The sequence below is a fragment of the Perna viridis genome, chromosome 5 (assembly GCF_037379345.1).
Source record: "Perna viridis isolate PV_CMFRI_1.1 ecotype Kerala chromosome 5, ASM3737934v1, whole genome shotgun sequence".
NCBI classification, from domain to species: Eukaryota; Metazoa; Mollusca; class Bivalvia; order Mytilida; family Mytilidae; genus Perna; species Perna viridis.
Genome location: NC_142449.1, coordinates 48,269,755 through 48,289,888, shown reverse-complemented (window position 1 = coordinate 48,289,888; position 20,134 = coordinate 48,269,755). Strand labels below are relative to the sequence as shown.

Sequence of the window (20,134 nt, the reverse complement as noted above, 5' to 3'; positions counted from 1 at the left end):
ATTTAAAATACTTGAAGTTATATAAGGTCCTAGCTAACTGGTCGAATATTATAACGAATAATCACGGTAATTAATACCAAAAACAAACAAAAAAGCAAAACAAAACAAAGACAAAATACATAAAATTGCCAACGGTATGTCAAAGAAAAACCACAGGTCTGTAATAAAACTCAATCGAACAAATCATTTAAGATTTTTTTTAAAGAATATTCCACATTTCGGGGAACAATTATTTTATTTGTCCATGGCTGAGTAAAAATTGCTAAAATTTGGACTGATTCTATTGTTTTTCAAAATAATCCCCCAGAATAAAAAAAAATGGTCGATGCTTAAATTATGATTTATGTTCCCGCCAAATTTTCATACAACAATTTGGCGCGAAACTTTTCCTATCGGCCAGAAGAAAACACCAGAGAGGTTAGAATGCAACAGACGCTTTGAACAGACGAAACGTAAATAATTTGTCAACAATATTTGCTAGAATTGGTAAGATAGGCAAACAGGTAACGAATTGGAATTATTACAGATACGTTTAAGACTATAAAAAATGTGTTTGGGTGTTTGGAAACCAAGAAAACCTTTCAAGGAACCCCACTAAAAGCTAGACAATTCGCCACAGTATTGGTTCGTCCCTTTACGCAGGGCTTGCTCCCACTATCAAACGTACAGCCCGACTTCATAGTTTGGAGCTAACCCCTTTCAGACTGCATATTTAGTGGAAGTCAGTCCCTGTGTTTATTAGATTTAAATTTGTTTTGCATGTGCGACAGGAAAGGAAAATGTGTGTCTAGTTTAATAAAGATGTTTTGCGTATGTGTGGTTTTATTTGTGTTATTTCTTAAATTAATATTTCAATATACATGAATTAACACTGTTATTTTGCTAAGTATGACCCATGGACACTTGACTCTGAAAAATTGAAATAGAATCTGGGTCCCATACCATGAAAAATAGTTCCATAGTGCACCTCCACCCAATTCTGTCACTAAAATAAAAATTAAAAAAAATTCTGAGAAGAGTTTATTTTAAGGGGTTCTATGAGAAAAAAATGGGCTTAGCCTTTATTGTGGATTCACTTGAGAAAAAAAAATTGAAAATTTTGTTATATGCATTTCTGTTTGGCACCCCCATTTCCATTTGTTACTCCTTAGCTAAGTTACATGTATGGAACTTGCCATAAGCTGCAGGTGTAAGGATTGATTTTTTTTTATATGACAAGTGCTTATGGAATGACCCCAGATAGGGCTCATGTCCCCATGAATTTTTGTTAACAATATAAGGAGAATGGATATGGTGAATATGTCAGTCAACAACTCCACCAGGATGAAAAATGTCAGCTCAAGCCCACCTATGGGTCTTCATTGAACAAGAGTGAAACCCTCACACCACTGGGTAGGTTGCAACTGGCCCCAAAACAACAACATACTTATGCACAGCGGGGTTGAAATTTCCTAAAGCCTGATCCCCAAGACTAAAAAAATTGAACCTCAGACTTGCTGTTTTTCAATGAAATAAGTCCATCGGGGATGGCAAATCTAAATTGTTTCTGAATCTATTCCCTGACCTATAAATACTTATAACTTTATTTTTAGAATGGGTATTCACTAGATCGATCTATTGATAAGTCATTCTCAAGTCTAAATCAAACCTGACACATTTTTTGACATGCTGGAATGATAAAGATCAACTTTTGTAGATAAACTTTTGAGGAAAATATTGTTGCTCAATTACAATTTCACGGTTAAAAAAACACAGAAACGGAAAGCTGATGACAAGGCATCAGACCGGAAGATGAAATCAATTGACACTGTGTCTTATCCCTGCAAACATAGAAATATACATAAGAATATCAGATAACAAAATTGCATTTATATATCTTACGATTTGGACTTGACAAAACATTGTTCGGGCTTAGTGTACAAAAGATGAAAAAGTCTAGGGCTTGGGTCTTCCCAAAAAAAATTTCAACCCCTGGGCACAGCGAAATAGTTGCCTCTAAATGCTCTAGCAACATAAGCAAACTGAAAGTGAAGACGAAACAAAATTAGGCATACAGTGACTAGATATTCCTGACTTGGGACAGGTGCAAAAAAAAATAAGGTGGGGATACATTGAAAATTATATAAAAAAAAAAAATTATAAAAAAAAAAAAGAAAGAACTGTATTGTCAACATATCACAGCTCAATATAGAGTAAATATATAAAACAGCAACTATGGAAATTAACACAATTCGTGAAAATGCCTCAAAAACTCTATTAGTTGATATCAGTGGGTCAAAGGTGAAGGTCATTGTTATTGCCTCCATTTATTTGAAAAATATGTGTCTGTTGCATAAATTAATTTGTCTCATGAATTGGAATGCATTGTGCACGGTTAATGCCTATAATTTTGATGCTTAACAAGTCTTACTGGTAAAAGTCATGGATTGAAACCCATTGTTGATTACACTGCCTTATCTTCCTACTTGTTCATTTTTTTGTAGGAATGCAACATAGCTTATCAACCATGGGTTTTTGATGATGGGCAACTGTTAGTAAAAGTAGAATTTTGATGGATAGAGACCAAAGACAATACTCTTATGAGTATGTTACCTTTTCTTTTAAAAAATAACAAAACTATAAGGGTTGAAATAACATTGAGCTGAGCATTTCTACACGGATATATCAGGGGTTTAAATTAGCTCTCAAGAGTAATAGCTGAAGGACTTTTTCAAATTACAAATGAAAGGTCCTCAATGAAGTGTAGGAGAAGTCCAGGACTTCAGTAAAAAAGATTTAAAGGTCCTGGTTCAGAAATGGAGGGTCCCAACATTGGACCACTACATATTTGAACCCTAGTATATTTATATATAGCAAACAGGGATTGAACTCACACAAACCATTCTACACTGTTTTTCATGGATCCTTAGAATTCAAAGTGACAAAACAATCTTCAACTAATGTTCTTGATGATTAACTGTATTTCTGTTTAATTTTAAAGGAATGATGAAAGTTTACTAGAACTGAATTTTAAGAGATAGGTATGTTTTCTTTGAGCTGTTTTTATTTTTATAGAATTAGCCCTAAAATTAGCCCTTATTTTTTGCCAAAAGGTGCTGAGCAACCTGACTGGAATATAATGACTTATTGCTCTTGGGTTTTTGAAACTTTACTAAAATTGCCTTGTAAACTTTAGAGCACTTGATGCATAATGTATTTTGGCAGCCTCTAAAACCATGGGATTTAAATAGAACACTTACAAAGGAAGGTAACTCTTAAAAGCTTTTGTATGTGTAAGACTTGTTCAAACTTTTCTTTATAATCATTGAATACCAAGTAAAGATTTTCTTACAGGGATATATTATGTATATATGTTTTAAGTGGAGAAAATTTTACATTCAATATATGTTTTAAATCCTATTGGAAGGTATTTTTATCTCCACTGAACATGTGGGTGGTATATTTGAATCACATTGCCCATCTTTCATAGTTAAGTCTCTTTTATCTCAGCTTAAATTAAATGGATTGATTTCAAATTTGGTTTGTGGCTTCATATAGATGGACCATATGTTGTAAGCTATTTTGGGTGCTGTCTGATACCAACATCCTGTTTCATGGGACTTAAACATTTTTCACTGTATGAAACAATAGCGCAAATTTTTGTCACAAAAATCTTGGCTACCAATGAATAGATCGATTTTAAATTTCATATACTAGATTGGGCAATTTATTTTGTTAATAATTTTTGTTGCTGCATGACGTTAACTTAATGTACAATTGGGTGTTTGTATGTGCTTCATGTTGGAGTGGATCTGCTCATTGTAAGTGATTTTCCACCCTTTGTTTTTGGTCTGAAATTCAGCCCATTCTCAAAGGGGAAATAAGCTGGAAAATTCCCAAATTTTTGTAGTGAAATTCCAAACTGTGACCTAAAAAGTTGTCTCAAGATTTGTAAATGATTAGAATTGAGATTTGTAAGATGTACAAAATCCTCTCACCACACTATTGTATCAAATTTGTCACCCAAAGGTCAGCTCATGGATACAAAGGAAACTGTAATGGTCCTAAGTCCTCATCAAGGATTTAAATAAAAATTATTTTAAAAGTACTCTGTAAAAATCCTTGCCTTCACACTTGATCTTTTTTCCAAATGCCAGGCCTTTTCCCCAATACAGCAGGAAAATCACTGATAGTATTTCGTATGATAATTTACTCGCATGCTATTGTTTCATTTTACAGAGGTGCTAGGAGGATTTACAGAAATGTATTTATAACTGAGAGTTACAGTTAAACAAACCAAGTAAGTTTTTTATGACTGAGCTTATGAAAATTATTCTATTATTGTAATTTAAGGAATTATCATGTGCATTAATAATAGTGATTTTGTCATTTTAGTCAAAAATGTGATTTGATTTTTTCAGCTTTGAGAAAAATCCCATATTAGTTGACTAAAACTTCATGAATGTGTATTTTGATAAGGCCCAATAGAAAGTATGTGATTTGACCGGCCCTAGATTTTTTTGGCTAATACAACTGATGTCTGTATTTTCTTACCATGCTAATTGTTTCAATATTATTCAATCTATTAGAGTTATTGCCCTTGAAAGGCGAAAAACAACGGTTTTTGCAGTTTTCCACCATTATCTTGAAAACTTTAATCAGACATGATTTTCTTCCGCTTTAAAGCAGAAATCTGCTCTTTAAAATCCAGAATTTACTGTTACGGATCTTTTTTTTTTACCGTATGTGTACTTCCGATTTTGACAATGTCCGCTTTTTTGGTTGGTTCCGTAAAACTATGTCTGTATAATAGATCAGAAAAAACGTTCAATAGATGAAATGATCTTATTGATAAGGCCTACAACAGACTCCATTAGTTTGAAGTTGTTGGACAACTCAGTGATAGAGTCATTGCCCTTAAAAAGTGAAAAATGATGGTTTTTGCAGTTTTCAGCCAATATTTTGAAAACTATAATAGTTAGAAAAAAGATTTCAATTGATGAAATGATCTTTATGATAAGGCATACAAAAAGTCTCAAGTCAAAATGGTTTGACAAATCCCTGTTGGGAGTTACAGCCCTTGAAAGGTGAAAAATGACCATTTTGGCAGTTTTCAGCCAATGTTATGAGAACTATAATGGATAGGAAAAAACATTCAGTTGTTGATATGGTATTATTGATAAGGTCTACAATAGTCTCAAATCGTTTGAAATTGTGGGACAACTCTGTTAGAGTTATTACCTGTGAAAGGTGAAAAATAGCTTCTTGGTTTTTTTTAAGTTTTCATCCAATATCCGAAAAACTATGATAGAAAAAAAAAACATTCAGTTGTTGAAATGATCCATATGATAAGGCCTACAAAAGTCTGCAGGGTTCAAAGTTGTTGGACATCTCCTTACTAGAGTTATTTCTCTTGAAAGGTGAACAATGATGTTTGTAGCAGTTTTCAGCCAATATCTTGAAAACTATAATAGATTGAAAGAAACTTCAATTGATGAAATGACCCTTATGATGTCCTACCAAAGTCTTCATTGAGTCAAAATTGTTGAACAACTTCTTGTTAGAGTATTGCCCTTAAAAGGCTAAAATTTAAAACCAAGTGAGTGACTTATAAAGAGAGTTATAAGGAAACAGCTAGAAGTATTCCTCATTGTACCTTTGATATTTTTATACTTTTAAATAGTGAACAGAATTCATACACAATAGATAAGTCATGTGTTAGAAAATTAAAAATAGCAGTATTAATGAGTATTTTTACTTGATTTAGTTGGATTTGCTTGTGTATTGTTGTCAATATAAATTGAAAATTTTCCCTGTCAAGTGTAAATATCAATTTAAGTGGAAACCAAGCAGTACCTAAAACAAATAAAACATTTAATATGATAGTGTAATGTTTTGTTATTGAAATTTTTTTTGATAAAACTTTATTGTTTTAATATCCTAGGAATTATTAACATTTTTAGAAAATATAGATGAATATGTAAGTAAATATTTTCCAGGAGGATATTTAGCCATTACATAATATCCTGGATAAAAAACTGTGTGTAAAAAATCCCATGAAATAATATTCTGGATGATAATTGATATCTAAAAACTTCCTGGAAAACTTGTCGCATCAAAAACTATCCAAATCATGAACACTCACATTAACCAAGGCCCACATTTTTTAGCTCACCATGCCATAGGCCATGTTAGCTATTATCATCACATGGTGTCCTTCATTGTCATTAAACAATTTTTCAAACATCTTCTCAATTGAAACTACTCAGTGGATTTGGACGAAACTTAGAATGATTGTTCCTTAAGGTATCCTACACAAAATTTAAGCTTTAATTTTTGATAGGTCAATAAACATGGTTGCCATTACTAAATATAGAACATAGGGGTCATGTAAACGTTTTTTGCATATATCTCCAAAATTGATAGATTTAACAAAATTCAGACGAAATAAAAGTGTTCAGCATCTATCTGTGGTCAAATTTTGGTGAAAATCTGTTGACCCATGTTGGAGTTATTGCCTATTCTTTTAGATGTTTTTTGCTGTTTTTGATGTTATTATTTTCAAAAATCTTCTCAGAATTCAATGAAAGTTGGTATAATTGTTCCTTAGGGTATCCTGCACAAAATGATCGTTGGAATTTTCCACGAATTTACAAAAAAACTGAATATAGCTTATCAAACCAGGCGAGTGATTCAGGCTCTCTAGAGTCTCAAGTTTAATAGTGCCTCTGAAGGAAGCCATTCCAGACATCATGATAATATTGAGTTTAAGGAAACAATTAAACAGCCATTGAAAACATTTCACTATAATTAAATACTCCCGATTAAATTTGATATATTTTTTTCCCTGTGGAAAGTGTTTCACACAGGATACTATTGGATGTTACACCTACACTTTTCAGGTGTGTTGCTTATCTGCTTCCTGTTAATTGCATGACTTAGCAATTATTTAGGTGATGCATAATGAAACAAATTTCTCTACTTTTATTCGAGGGAAAGCTTAGACATATTGTATATTGCTTTTCCATGATAACCTGTACTATGCATCCCCTTTTCAGGTTTGTCACTTTTCTACTTCCTGTTTACCATAGATGGTTGAGTAGGGGTATTCTTTGCATGACATAGCATGGAATATCTTATATTACCTTCAGTTTGTTGATAAAGTGACTTGAGGTTGAGCTATTGCCGTCAATTGACATTCGTCGTCGTCATTAACAATTTTTCAGAACTCTTCTCTTCTGACACTACTTGACCAATTGGAACAAAGCTTGGTATGAATGTTCCTTTGGGTATCCTGCATAGAACTGATGTAGGAATTTTTGATTTGTCGTAAAACATGGCTGCTGTTACTAACAATAGAACATAGGTGTCAGACAGTAGTTTTTCACATATATCTCCAAACCGTTAGGTTTAGCCAATTCTTTCAATAGCTGAAATGATCCATATTATTTGGACTACAAAAGTCTTCAGGGATAAAAATTGTCAGATGAGTCCTCGTAAGAGTTATTGTCCTTGAAAGGAGAAAATGACATTTTTTTTTTACAGTTTTCAGTCAATATCTTGAAAACTATGGTAGATTAAAAGAAACTTTCAATTGTTGAAAAGATCTTATGACAAGTTCTACCAAAGACTTCTTGAGTCAAAATTGTTGGACAACTTCTTGTTAAAGTTATTGCCTTTAAAAGGCAAATTTCAACCAGGTGAGCAATTGATGCTCCTGGGAGCCTCTTGTTATGACATTACATGTACCTAAACATAGCATTTTATTTTACAGGATGTATGGAAGACGAGTAGTGGATGAGTATGGATGTCCTCTACCACCTCATCTTCTGGTTCAGCAGAACAGATTCAGAATTCTTAATTCACAGTCACAAATCAGCCATTCTGTTGACTTCAGCCCACATTATGGAAATCAAGGTCATGGGGTCAATCCAAATATGATCAGATGTCGAAGGTTAATGTGTCAGAGTCAAGAATTTTATTTTACTTATTCATCGCCCAGATATTCAACCATATCTAATCACCCAAGTGCTTTCAGAACCATAGCTCAAAGAAGAATGGCAAATCAAAGGTCAGGAGCTTCTTTGGTCGGAAACCAGTATGAAGTTACCATGGGAAGCCATAAACAAGAAAATTATCTTCCCAATGGAGATTATGTCAGAAATTCTACATTCCAATACAATGATGGAGGTAGGATTTATACAGGTGATAGTATCTACGTAAATCCTAGCATGCGACATAGGCTACCAATTCATGAATTTGAGCGCTTGACAAGTAGGTCAATTGATAATGAATCATGTGACTTCCAGAATCGAAGTGGGAGATATAATGAAGATGTACATTTGCCAACAGAAAATGAAACAAATGGGAAAAATCTACAAGACAACCAGAAGGTGAAAGGATTACCAATTTCTGACTTTGAACAATTGTCAAAGCAGTGTATGAATGATGCTGCTGGTTGTCCTCCTATTATTACTGACCAAAATAATAACCTCTACAAGCGTGTGATTACTGATCGCATGGAAACAGCTGCTGTAGAAAAAATGATCGAAGACGGTCCATACAGCAAACTTTTGCAGGATATTGCAAACAAGACAGAAACAAAAATACATGCAGACATGCTGAACAACAATGCAGGTGTTGGGAGGTTACAGAACTTTCAACAGTTACATGCAATAGGAGGCCAAAGTTCAACTCGTATGACTGATATCCAAAGAACAAATGCTTTAGGAAAAAGGTTATGTACAATCAACCATGAGCATTTTCCACGACATGGTTTTATTCAGGACCATACCTATAGCCATCAGCAGATTGATGGTGGAAGTCGTACAAATAGTCCAGTGTTCTATACAAACTGTCAAGGTTCTAATGGGACTTCACAGAAGTACAGTCTAGGCAAAAAACAACCAAACTCTCACATGCTTGCTTCAAAGGGAAAAGAAAATGGAGCTGTTAAAAATTCCAAAAAGATGGAGAAGAAAATACAAGATGTAAGAAAAGAAGTGAAATCAAAATTGGTCCAGAGTTCTAGTTTACTTCAAACTGCACTGAGAAATATCATAGATGAAAAAGTTGAAGAAAACCATGGAACAACTGATGTAAAAAATGAGGAATTGATAGTCAGTAAAGCTAAAAGCTGTAGACTTCCTATACTGAAAGAAAGTAATGTTTCTAATGTTTCCATCAATAAAAAATTGGATAGAGATGGGAAATGTGTTGCTGCAAGTCTTGAAATGGCAAAAAAGGTTGATGTTGGTAAAGGAAAAGAACAAGAACAAGAGAGTATCATAGTCAATCCAAGTAAAACACCAGCCAAAGTGTGCTCTCCTCGACAGGAGAATGTCATTGTCAATCCAAGTGAAACACCAGCCAAATTGTGCTCTCCTCAACAGGAGAATGTCATTGTCAATCCAAGTGAAACACCAGCCAAAGTGTGCTCTCCTCAACAAGAGAATGTCATTGTCAATCCAAGTGAAACACCAGCCAAAGTGTGCTCTCCTCAACAAGAGAATGTCATTGTCAATCCAAGTAAAACTACAACCAGTTTGTGTTCTCCTCAGGCTACAGTAAAAGATAGCAGAAAAGAAAACAATTTTGACAATGGAAATACTTCATGTAATGCTTCTAGTCTATCCACAGGAACAGAGACAATGCAAGTTGATAACAGTCTAACCTGTAAACCACAACTATCAGACATCCTTGGTGGCATTGAATGCACAGGTTTGTTAGAGAAGGAAAGTTGTTGCATAAATAGTGAATGCAATAGTACAATTTCCAGTAGCACAATGTTACTAGATGTTGTGAGCACTGCAAGCGCAAGTGGAATTAGCAGCACTGCTATAGTATGTAGATCTAGTAATGTAAGCAGAAAAAAGGGAACCGTGAGGTCGACCTCCTTTGATAATGAGAGCACTGATAGTACTAACGTATGTTCAGATAAAGCATGTTTAAGAAGCTCTGCTGGATTTACTGATAGCACAAACACTGTTAATAGCACAAATCTTGAAAGCACAACTAATGTCAATGCACATTCCGAAAGGTCATACACTGTCAGCACTAAACAATTTTACTCGAGCACTGCTAGCACAACTGAAAGATCTTGTTCTAAAGATCTCTCTTGTAACACAAGCAGTAGATCTTGTAGCCTGAAAGACAGAAGTGAAAAAAAGGATGATAAGAGTGATGTCCAACGGAAAAATACTCAGGCAAGGAGATCAACCCCAGATAGAAACAAGAAGGCAAAATCTGACAAACTTATCAAGGTTAAATGTCATGACTCTAAAGTGGATCAGAGCACAAAGAAAGGTGATAAAGTGAATAACAATCAGCAACTTTTACGGGATCGAAAAACTGTTGACTGCAATTCTTCATTGAACCCAGAACACAACATTAATCCAGAATATCTACCACGGACTAATAAAACTGCTGCACAAATTAGCGAAGTAAAAATGGGAAAGTCAAAGAAACATCTATGTGTGCTGGATAAAAACAAGAAAAAATCTAACCATGAATTTCTTAATACTCTTTCTCAAGTGGTCAATTTAGTGTTCAGTTCAAAAGAAAGTCAAAATCTTGGGAAAAAAGCTTCAGAGCCCATGGATAAATCTAGTGCTCATAATGAAATCAATACACAAAATCAACAAATTTCTTGTGACAAGGATATAGGTGGTCATAAAAAGAATAAAGTAATGTCTAATATGAGCCAAATTGACGAGAAAGACAAAAGCACAAACATCGACTATACCAAGTCTAATGTTTTGGAGGCTTGTGATCGAAATATATTTAGATGCGTTTTTGATTCTGCAGTTGAGAAAAACAAGCATAAAATAAATTGTGCAAATAACTCTGGGCCAAATGATAAAAGTCTTAGAAAAATCCCAATGGTACAAGAGTTTCAGAATGTAGAAAATGATAACTTAGTTTTTGGAAGCAAGGAGCAAAGTGACATTGGTTTAGATCATACTATGGATATTGATGGGAGTAACATGGGAATTGGTACAGTGATTTGTATGACAAATGTTGGAAACAATTTATGGCCAAATCACTGCAGTGATGAAGTCAATATTCCATCACTGAAAAATTCCTTGCTTAAAGATAGTAACAACCAGGAAGTCATTGATGTTGATAGTCTTTCAGTGAGCAAGGGAGGTAATCCTCTACAGGATCAAGGAAGTGACAAAGATTTGGTTGATTCAGACACTTGTTCAATGACTAATATCAATGCTACTTTGCCATATCAGAGAAGTGAAGATGATATAGATTATTCTGATACTCAGTCCACAAATAAAATTAAACAAGCATTTCAAAATCAGAGTTTTCAAAAAGAACATACTGATGATAGTTCAACAAACAGAGAAAATCCCTTGGCAAGTCAAAGAAATGAAGATGTTATTGTCATTGACGATGACGAAGCATTAAACTATTCTTTTGTTGAAGATTTGGAAAATACTTTAAAGGAATGTCTTAAGATTGAACCTGGGGGTTTCTATGAAGAGCTGATAGATGGTATTGGTAAGAGTAGTTGCAGTACACCAGATCCAAAGACTACTGTTTCCAAAGCATCCCCAACAAACCCTGACCAAAGTTTTAGTTTCCTGGAACGGGGTTACTGTCCTATAGCCCTTCCTTTGGGCTGCCATGTCTATGATGAAACAGACTTAGACACAGATGAAAACAACAATAGCCCCAATAAAAGTTCGTGTTCCAAGGCAGATACTGATAAAGCTCTAAGAAACAAACATATGGAAAAGTTATGTGATGAGAAGTACAACAAGGATAAGTCAGAAATTCTCAGACCTTGGATCATTACATGTCTTGATGAAATTCCTAAACCTACAGTTCGTGAAGAGTTTTTGAGAAAATTTGACAAGGGAAGGGGATTTTACAGAAATGACTGTGTAATTGGTGACAAAATGTATGATCCTCTCGAAGGATGTCATGCTCCTTTGAATATTCCTTTGAATGAGATAGATGATTATGGGGTTGTTACAGACAAAAAGGTAGAGGTGTTGTGCTCATTGCTCGTGACAGAAAATTGCCCAAATATTGGTACTGGAAATCCTGTAAGCTCTGATGTGACAACACAGTCTTCAGAAATAGCCAAAAGTAGATTGGAAGAGCAGCTTGAAGAGACGTTTGAATATGGTGAAAGTAGTTATATGAACTGTTCAGTAGACGACCTCTCTGGGTCAGAATCAGTAGACAACAAACTCCCTTCTGACTCATTAGTGTCAGAGAAAAATGTTCTTTTGGTTACAAAGGAACTTCAAAAGGAAACAAGTTCTAATCAGACTGGTTTACAAGCCGAGAGAAGTGGCTCAGTCTCATCTTGCTCCACTGAATTATATGAATATGAAAAGGGAGATAACTCGTCAGAAACGGTGTCAAAAATTACAACTGACAATACAGTTTCTCCTGATTCTGATATTCCTGGAGGTGCACATGAGGACCAAACTCTAAAGAACACATCTGATATCATAGACAAAAATATTGCCTTGGGAAACCATGAAAGCAGTGGCTCTGAAAAATCTCAAGAAGCGAGTAGGCACAGATTTTGTGGTAGGAGAAGAAAGTATAAATCCAGGAAAGCTGACACTAACGACATCAAAAGTAATAGATGTGAAAGAAGCAGTACTAGGAAATATTCATTGAGATGTACAACAGAAAATACCTTAATGCAAGAAGCCATGAACTTCTTATGTAACGTGAAAGTTACCAACTCAAACCAGCCATACTGCTTTTCTGATGAACCTGTTCTTACTAGACGGAAATCAGCAGAAAATAGAAGTATTAGACAAGTTGAGACTAGGAACAGAACTCAGAAGTTGGGTAAATGTGGCGGTAATGTTAATACAGACAAAAATAAGGAAAATGACAAAAGAAATCTTAAAACTAGAAAGAAACCTGGCCGGAAACCCAAAAATGTTGACAGCAGAAACTTGACTGATAAAAAAGACTGTGCAGATCCTGAAAATAGAAAAAGATGTGGCCGCCCTGTAAAAAATCGTCAGCAAGTGAAGTTGAGGCAAAATCAAATGGATTTCAGTGAAAGACCATTGAAAAGAGAAGATGAAAGAGTTCAAACAGATCTCTGTCAAGACCAGTCAGAAATAATATCAACTACAGAACACAATGTAAACCTTAAGGATGACCAAAGTACTCTAGACGATTTAACACTAGAAAATGTTAGTAGCTTTGTCTCTGAGAAAAGCCTATCAAGCTCTTTTACAGAATCAAATGCAGATGATGATCAGAAGTCCATTGATTTTGAAATAACTATGTCAAAGACCTTTGGTTTATCACCAGAGAAACTAGCATCAGATAAAAGCAAGCCAAAAGTATTATCCCCTAAGACTGATGCTGTTTTAGGTCTGTTATCCCTTGGAAATGGAATGCTGAATGAGGACACAATATGCAATAAAACTGTAGAAACACAGACATTTTACAATGGTGAAAGTGCTAATCCAAAAAGTAATGCTCATTCAATAATTCATGAAAGCCCTAATCAATCCCCTGTGGAGTCATCATCTAAATTCCAAAGTGGTTGTCAGCCTTGCATTACCGATAAAAAGGGATGTGAAGACTTAAGTGTAGAAGAATCTGCCAACATTTATTCCTGTAACATTCAATCAACCAATCCTAACTCCTGTAACATACAAACAATGATAAGCACTTCTGTTGGTGAAAACAGTGTAACAAATAATGACTTGAGTACCAGTACCTCACATAGAGGGGCTAGTCAATCTTCCTCTGATTTGAGTACCAGTACCTCACATAGAGGGGTTAGTCAATCTTCCTCTGATTTGAGCACCAGTATCTCACATAGAGGGGCTAGTCAATCTTCCTCTGATGTTGAAATTGTAGAAGGAGAAATAACCAAGAGCAAACTTGAAAGCCTGATTGATCAACGTATTAACAAACTACTTGAACATGTTAGGGCAAAAATCAATAACAAAATAGAACTGCCCGAGGCATCAAACAGCAAAAAACTAGCTTTGATATCAGCTGCTGCATCAGAGAAGGGTAAATCTGTTACAAACATTTCATCTACTGCTAAAACTGATGATGATGTATCACAGACATCTCAAAAGGATCTTGAAACAAACCCACAAGATTTTTCATCCTCAGACAATGGCAATAATGGCACAATACCTATTGCTGAAAAGCCACAGACTCCAGAAAAACCTACAGGAAAATGGCTTGTTCCTATCCTTGAAAGGCTGAATATTGATATTACTAGGGGAAGAGTTATTGTGACTCAGTCAGCTGAAAAAGTAATGGTGAGAAAACAATGTGTGAGAGCCTCTTTCTCATGTACTTCTACTCCTGTCCATTCCTTCGGAAATTATGAAAGTTCCTCTGGTACACCAAAAATAAGGAGGAAAAGGAAACTTAAAAGCCCTAGTGAGAAATCTACTGGTGGTAAGGATAAAGCAAAAAAATTAAAGACAAGAGAATTAGTCGTAGATGATAAGTTTTCTCCTATAAAGACAAGAAATAGAGTTATGAAAGAAGTTAAAGATAAAATGTCAGAGCAAAAAACAAGGGGAAAATCGTCCAGATTAAAACAAAATCGGTCGAAACCTAGAGGAAAACTGACTAATGTAAATGATAACAATATACACAATGAAGAAGAAGATTCTAGAAAGAAATCGTCAGAAAAAGGTATTGTTATGAATGTTGAAGAAATTAAAACTTATGATGTGAATAGAAATGATTGTTCATTTGTAGATTTAAATAGTGGTGAACATGAGGAAAATAAGGTGAAAAGTTCCAAACGGAAGCTGAAATTTGGCAGAAGTGAACATGGATCTAGAGGTAAAAAGCAGAAAATAAATGATGAGACAGATGGCCATCCAGACACTTCTGTGGGAGGAAACTACTGTGATGATTTGACTAATGAAGGAGACAAAACAGTCAAAGATACGACCCGCAAGAAAAGGAAATATACTAGAAATCTCAGCAAAAAACTCAGTAAAAAGTCTGTACTAAAATCACTGAAGACACTTAGAATTTCTAATACTGTTTCAAAAGCTAAAACAGAGGTGAAAACTTTAGCAAATGGAGAAAAGGTCAAGGTGAGATGCGTCACTGATCCCCAGGAGCAGAAGATCATCAAACTGAAGTCAATGGCTTTAAAGAAACTTCAGAAACAATATACCAACCGTGCTTGCAGGTTCTGTAAAACCATTGTATGTGCATCACAGCTGCTATATCACATCAGATCAAAACACCCCTACAGATGTTCTAAATGTGGACTACTTTTCACATCTAAGGTATATTATTTTATATAGTAAGATTAAACTGTTAGGGAAATTTGATTAAGCACTAAACAAGTACAGGACATAAAAGTATTTATACATGAAGTAATTTGACCAATATCCAAATCCTGGAACTTTCATTAATATACTTGCCACAACTATTATATTATATCCTCTGTATTGTTGACAGGTGAATGTCTGTCTGCCCGTCTGTCAGTCCTCAATGGTTTCATCTATAAAAATCTTAGCTTCCAATGGATTGATTGGTTCAAATTTGGTGTGTTGTTTTATATATATTGGGCATGCATTGTATGTGAATTTGGCGCTGTCCGATATCAACTTACTATAAATGTGGGGTATCCCTAACGTACTGTTTACCCAATTTACTATAGGTGTGCTGGGCCATTAATGCTGGCTGTACCTGATAGAGAAATAAGGGGAATACCATTGAGACAACCTCACTAGGAAAATGTGAAAAAAATCTGATGATTTAATTTTTACCAATTAATTTACTGGAATGATTCTGTCATTTTGATCCATTGATTTTACAGGAAGAGAAGTCAGCCCATGGTAGGGAGGAACACAGTGATAATCATTACCATTGTATACTGTGCAATATGAGTTTTGATATGAAGTTTCACTACGATGCACATGTGAGGTCTTCCAAACACAGGTCATATAGAGAGATATTTAGAAGAGCTGTCAATATCATGAAGACATGTTTAAGACTTGATTCAGGTATAAACCTGATTAAGTAATGGGTTTCCTGTCTTTATTTCAGTATTAGCCTTTGTAAATTAATTTTTTGCTGACTTTAAAATAAATTACTTTAATTTACATTGGCATATCCAGGAATTTGGGGAGGGAAATATAATTAAAGGTGAAGTAGACTAAAGCAAGAGAATTAATGTGGTTGAATTTGTGAAAAATCAATATTTCGTGCAAAAAAAATCCCAACTTTTGGGGAGGGCATGTATTCTAGAGCAGCCCCCTTCAAGTCCATGCCTTTTAAATTACCTGATTCCCCTCCCAATATAGGTATTTAGGGAAGGGGAAATGTTTGGTTTTTTATTTCTTGCCTTAGTAAAAGGAATATCATTATATTTCCTTTTGCTTGATTATACTGGGAGACCTGTCTAAGCAGAATTTGTTTAATTATACCCCTCGCAAACTAAGTTTTTTGGGGGTATATAGGAATCACTGTCTGTCTGTTTCCACATTTCTTGTAAGCGCAACTCCTCCTACAATGCTCAAGGGATTTTGCTGAAATTTTATAGGAAGTTTTGTAATTACTGTCAGAGGACTCCTAAGCCAAATTAAGGGTTTTATAGGGTAAAACCATAATAAGGGCAACTTCTCCTAAACCACTCAAGGGATTTTTATGTATTTTTATAGAAAGGTTGGGTATCAAATGTAGATGTGCATGGAGGAATATGATTACTGTTGGAGGACTTTAAAAGGAGACAAGCCAAATGAAGTACTTTACATGGTAAAACCTTATAAGCACAACTCCTAAACCGCTCGAGTGATTTTAAAGAAATTTTACAGGAAGGTTGGGTTTAATGTGTTGATTTACATGAAGGAGAGATAATCCAACAAGCATTTTACATTTAAGTCCCTTTGAAGTGGAGGGTAATCTCTTAGTTAGTTCGCTCATAGTATTTCTATTTTAGATAGGTGTTTGGTTTACTTATGTTTAAAATACATTGAACTGATATACCTGTTTTAAAAGGGACTTGAAAACATCTTTTTGAGACAGATTTTGGGGTTTTTTTTCAGGATTTTCACTGTAATGAATAGGGTTTTTGTCAATCTGTCTGTTACTCTTTGTTTTCTTAAGTCCTTATTTTACAATACTTAATGAATTTTAGTGAAACTTTCAGGTTATAATGAATTGGAAAGGTACATCTAAACTGAAGTCTTGGTAACTCTTGTTTTGAATGTTTTTTTTTTGTTTTTTTTTCATAATTTAATTTTTTACCAATTCCTGTCAAAATTAAGATTTTCCCTTTCATCAAAGCCTTATTTAGTTGGGAATGTGAATTGCGTAAAGCAGACCGATCAACATTGATGACATCACAGTAGCAAGTTAGTTTATGGCAAATAACCTATCTTGCCCAGAAGAGAAATCAACAAATTAAATTAAGACATATATGACAAGTTATAAAATGTCTTCAATTTCAGGGTCTAATACTGAACAAAACTGGTTGATGTTAGGCAATACCTCTGCTGATCCAAACAAGCTGGCTCTGTCTTCTTCACAACAATCCTACTTAATTTGCAGTTCAGAGGATGTTGTTTTCTCAAAACATGAACCGGAAGTTCAGAATTTGCTGAATGACTTAGCTGATGTCAAGTCACACATGTTGAACATGTATTCATCCAATTTCCCCTTCCCACAGGGAAACTGTCAGATAACTGGTGGAGTGACTAGAAATTTTATTTCTGACTTAACATACTATACCAGTAAGAGTGGACACTTAGAGGATTTCCCAGGTAGTAACTTCAGTGGTATGAGCCCAAACTCCAGAGACCTTTCTCCAATTATGGGAATTTCACCCTCGATAGAAGAAAATTCATCATCGTCCAGTGCTACTTTGCCATTAGATTATGAATTTAGTAGTCAAACAGTTACATCTGACAGAAACCAACCTGGAACGGGTGGTAACCAGAACAAAACCATCATGAGGTCTCCAAATGGCTTATTTTTGGATGCCTACAAAATTCTTGAAGATGATGGTTATTTTGATTCTAATAACAGTTTGGTCAGTTACATGGAGGAACATCCAATTCCTACTGTTTGCCAAAGTCCTCCAATGAAACAGCTGCAAAAAGAAAATAATGGCAAGACTGGAATTGAAAATGTTGTATGCTCTGAAAGTTACACATTGTTAGATTTATCATCTGCTGCACCTGTGTGGAATAAAGTTAGAGAGAATGACCTTTTAAATGTAGCTGAAGGTCATGTGCAGAAAGATAGACCAATTGAAATGCCTGTTCTGTCTCCACAGAAATTGTATCCTGTTGTTGAAGAAAGGCGACAGATTGAGGCTGAATATGATGCAATTTCTCGTGACATTGCACAAAGCATGGCTATGGAGTTTTAAAACCTAAATATCTAAAAACCCTTCTTCATCCTTGAAGAGGGGAGAAAGGATGAGGCTATAGGCAATACTATTTCCATGGACATTCGATTAGTGTAAAAATACTTGCTGACCTATATATTCAGTGCACTTAATGCACAGGTTGTATTATTTTATGTTTAATTTTGAGAGTTATCTTCTCTTGCACTGTGCTGAAATTGGTCATGCTTACTACACTGTTTAATTGTATTACATAAACCTGTTTGGCATTATTTATGTTTTATTCACAGAATGTGAATAATAATACAACTAGTTTTTGAAATCCACATGCAAAATTATTGTGAATATTTTTTCAAAATTTTAATAAAAATGCATTGTATTTCAAGCTTACTTTTGAAATACAGGGTAAGAAAATAGATAGAAATTACTTATAGGCTTTATTGTCTTATAATAGCTTTTTGTGAAATATTAAAAATACTGTATAGTTTTGCTGGATAAGTATTTTTGTACCTCTTGGATCTAGTTTTATTTTTTGAAAAGCATTTCTTTATAGAGCAGATCACATTTTCAGAGTCATATTTTTATATAATTTGTTTAATTTTTTAATATTTGTACCTGAATATGCCAAATGCATGTACAATCATAATTTTCTAATACTTTATTATGTTGATACAAAGTTTTCTACTTATTCACAAAATGCCTTTTTGTTTAGTTGTATGATTTTATTATAATAGTATTGACTATGCAGACTTGAAGACATTTTGTCTTATCAGAGTTTGACACTAACAGTTGTCCAATAGTCCAATGACCTCTAGATTTTTTCGTAGGACTACCTGAACATCTGTAAGAACTAGTGAATTGGACCACCTGAAATTTTGCCAACAAGAAATGTCACTAAGTTAGGGTAAACCAAAGAAAGATTTTCTAAGGCTTCAAAATACAGCAAACATATTGTCTGCTTAGGGAAGCAAGTCCTCAAACCTGTTGAAATGAATTTTGACTTCAAAACTGTCTTTGTCTATTTTTTCTGAATAACACCCTATTATTCTAGAGAAAAAATCCTTACTAAAAAGCTCTAAAGTGCCAAAAATTTTGCATATCCCTATTCTCCTTACAACTACCATGCCACATTACGGACTATCATTTTTTTTCATAACTAGTCTAATGGACTACTTATTGCCGAACCCTGCATATTTAAAACTTATATCCCTTACAATTGTAAAGTCTTCAAATACAGCATGATGAGTTGTGTCTCCATTTTTTATGTATAATAGTATATAAAATAGTATGGCATGTCTCAGTTCTGTCAACAGTCTTTTCTATTGATCTATTTTCTGTTGTTTTTTTTTTCTCTTCTGTTTTCTCACAAACTTTCTTTTTATTCTTGTATTCTCTCTCCTACAAAGCCCTTTGCTCGACTACAGCATCTATCTCAGAAACATTGTATACAATACATGTATGAATGTTTTTGTTTTTGTTTCTAACATAAAACTATGTTTTCTAGTCCAAAATTATTGTTTTGTTAAATTGTTAGTTGTTATTTTATGTGTTTTAGTATACAGGTAATAGTACAGAGTAGTACAGAATATTGTTACATTTTTTGTTCAGTTTTTATATACTGAAGAAAGTATTTTATTGTTGATACTTTATATATTTCAGTACATGTATTATTCTTGTTGATTTTTATGGTTTCTATTTTTCTTGTTGTCTAGGCAGGACACATGTCAGTATTAGTTCATTACAGTTCCTCTTATTTGACAGTCTTTATAAAAAATCAGACAGGAGGTGATTCGTGCATGTCAGAAACACAAC

General features: G+C 34.3%; 1 protein-coding gene across 2 annotated transcripts; it reads left to right on the top strand.

Moving 5' to 3' along the window:
* The first annotated feature begins 425 nt into the window (after positions 1-425).
* LOC148618037 (uncharacterized) lies at positions 426-18,639 on the top strand. 2 transcript variants are annotated; one of them, XM_088585861.1, is made up of 5 exons: positions 426-486; positions 4,219-4,279; positions 7,754-15,254; positions 15,791-15,977; positions 17,424-18,639. In XM_088585861.1, exons 3-5 carry the CDS (start codon positions 7,755-7,757, stop codon positions 18,344-18,346), a joined length of 8,610 nt encoding a protein of 2,869 aa, XP_088441987.1. In that variant the 5' UTR covers positions 426-486; positions 4,219-4,279; position 7,754; the 3' UTR covers positions 18,347-18,639. The 2 variants fall into 2 exon arrangements, with proteins under 2 accessions (XP_088441987.1, XP_088441986.1); XM_088585860.1 differs by having other exon boundaries at positions 432-503.
* The last annotated feature ends 1,495 nt before the right edge of the window (positions 18,640-20,134 follow it).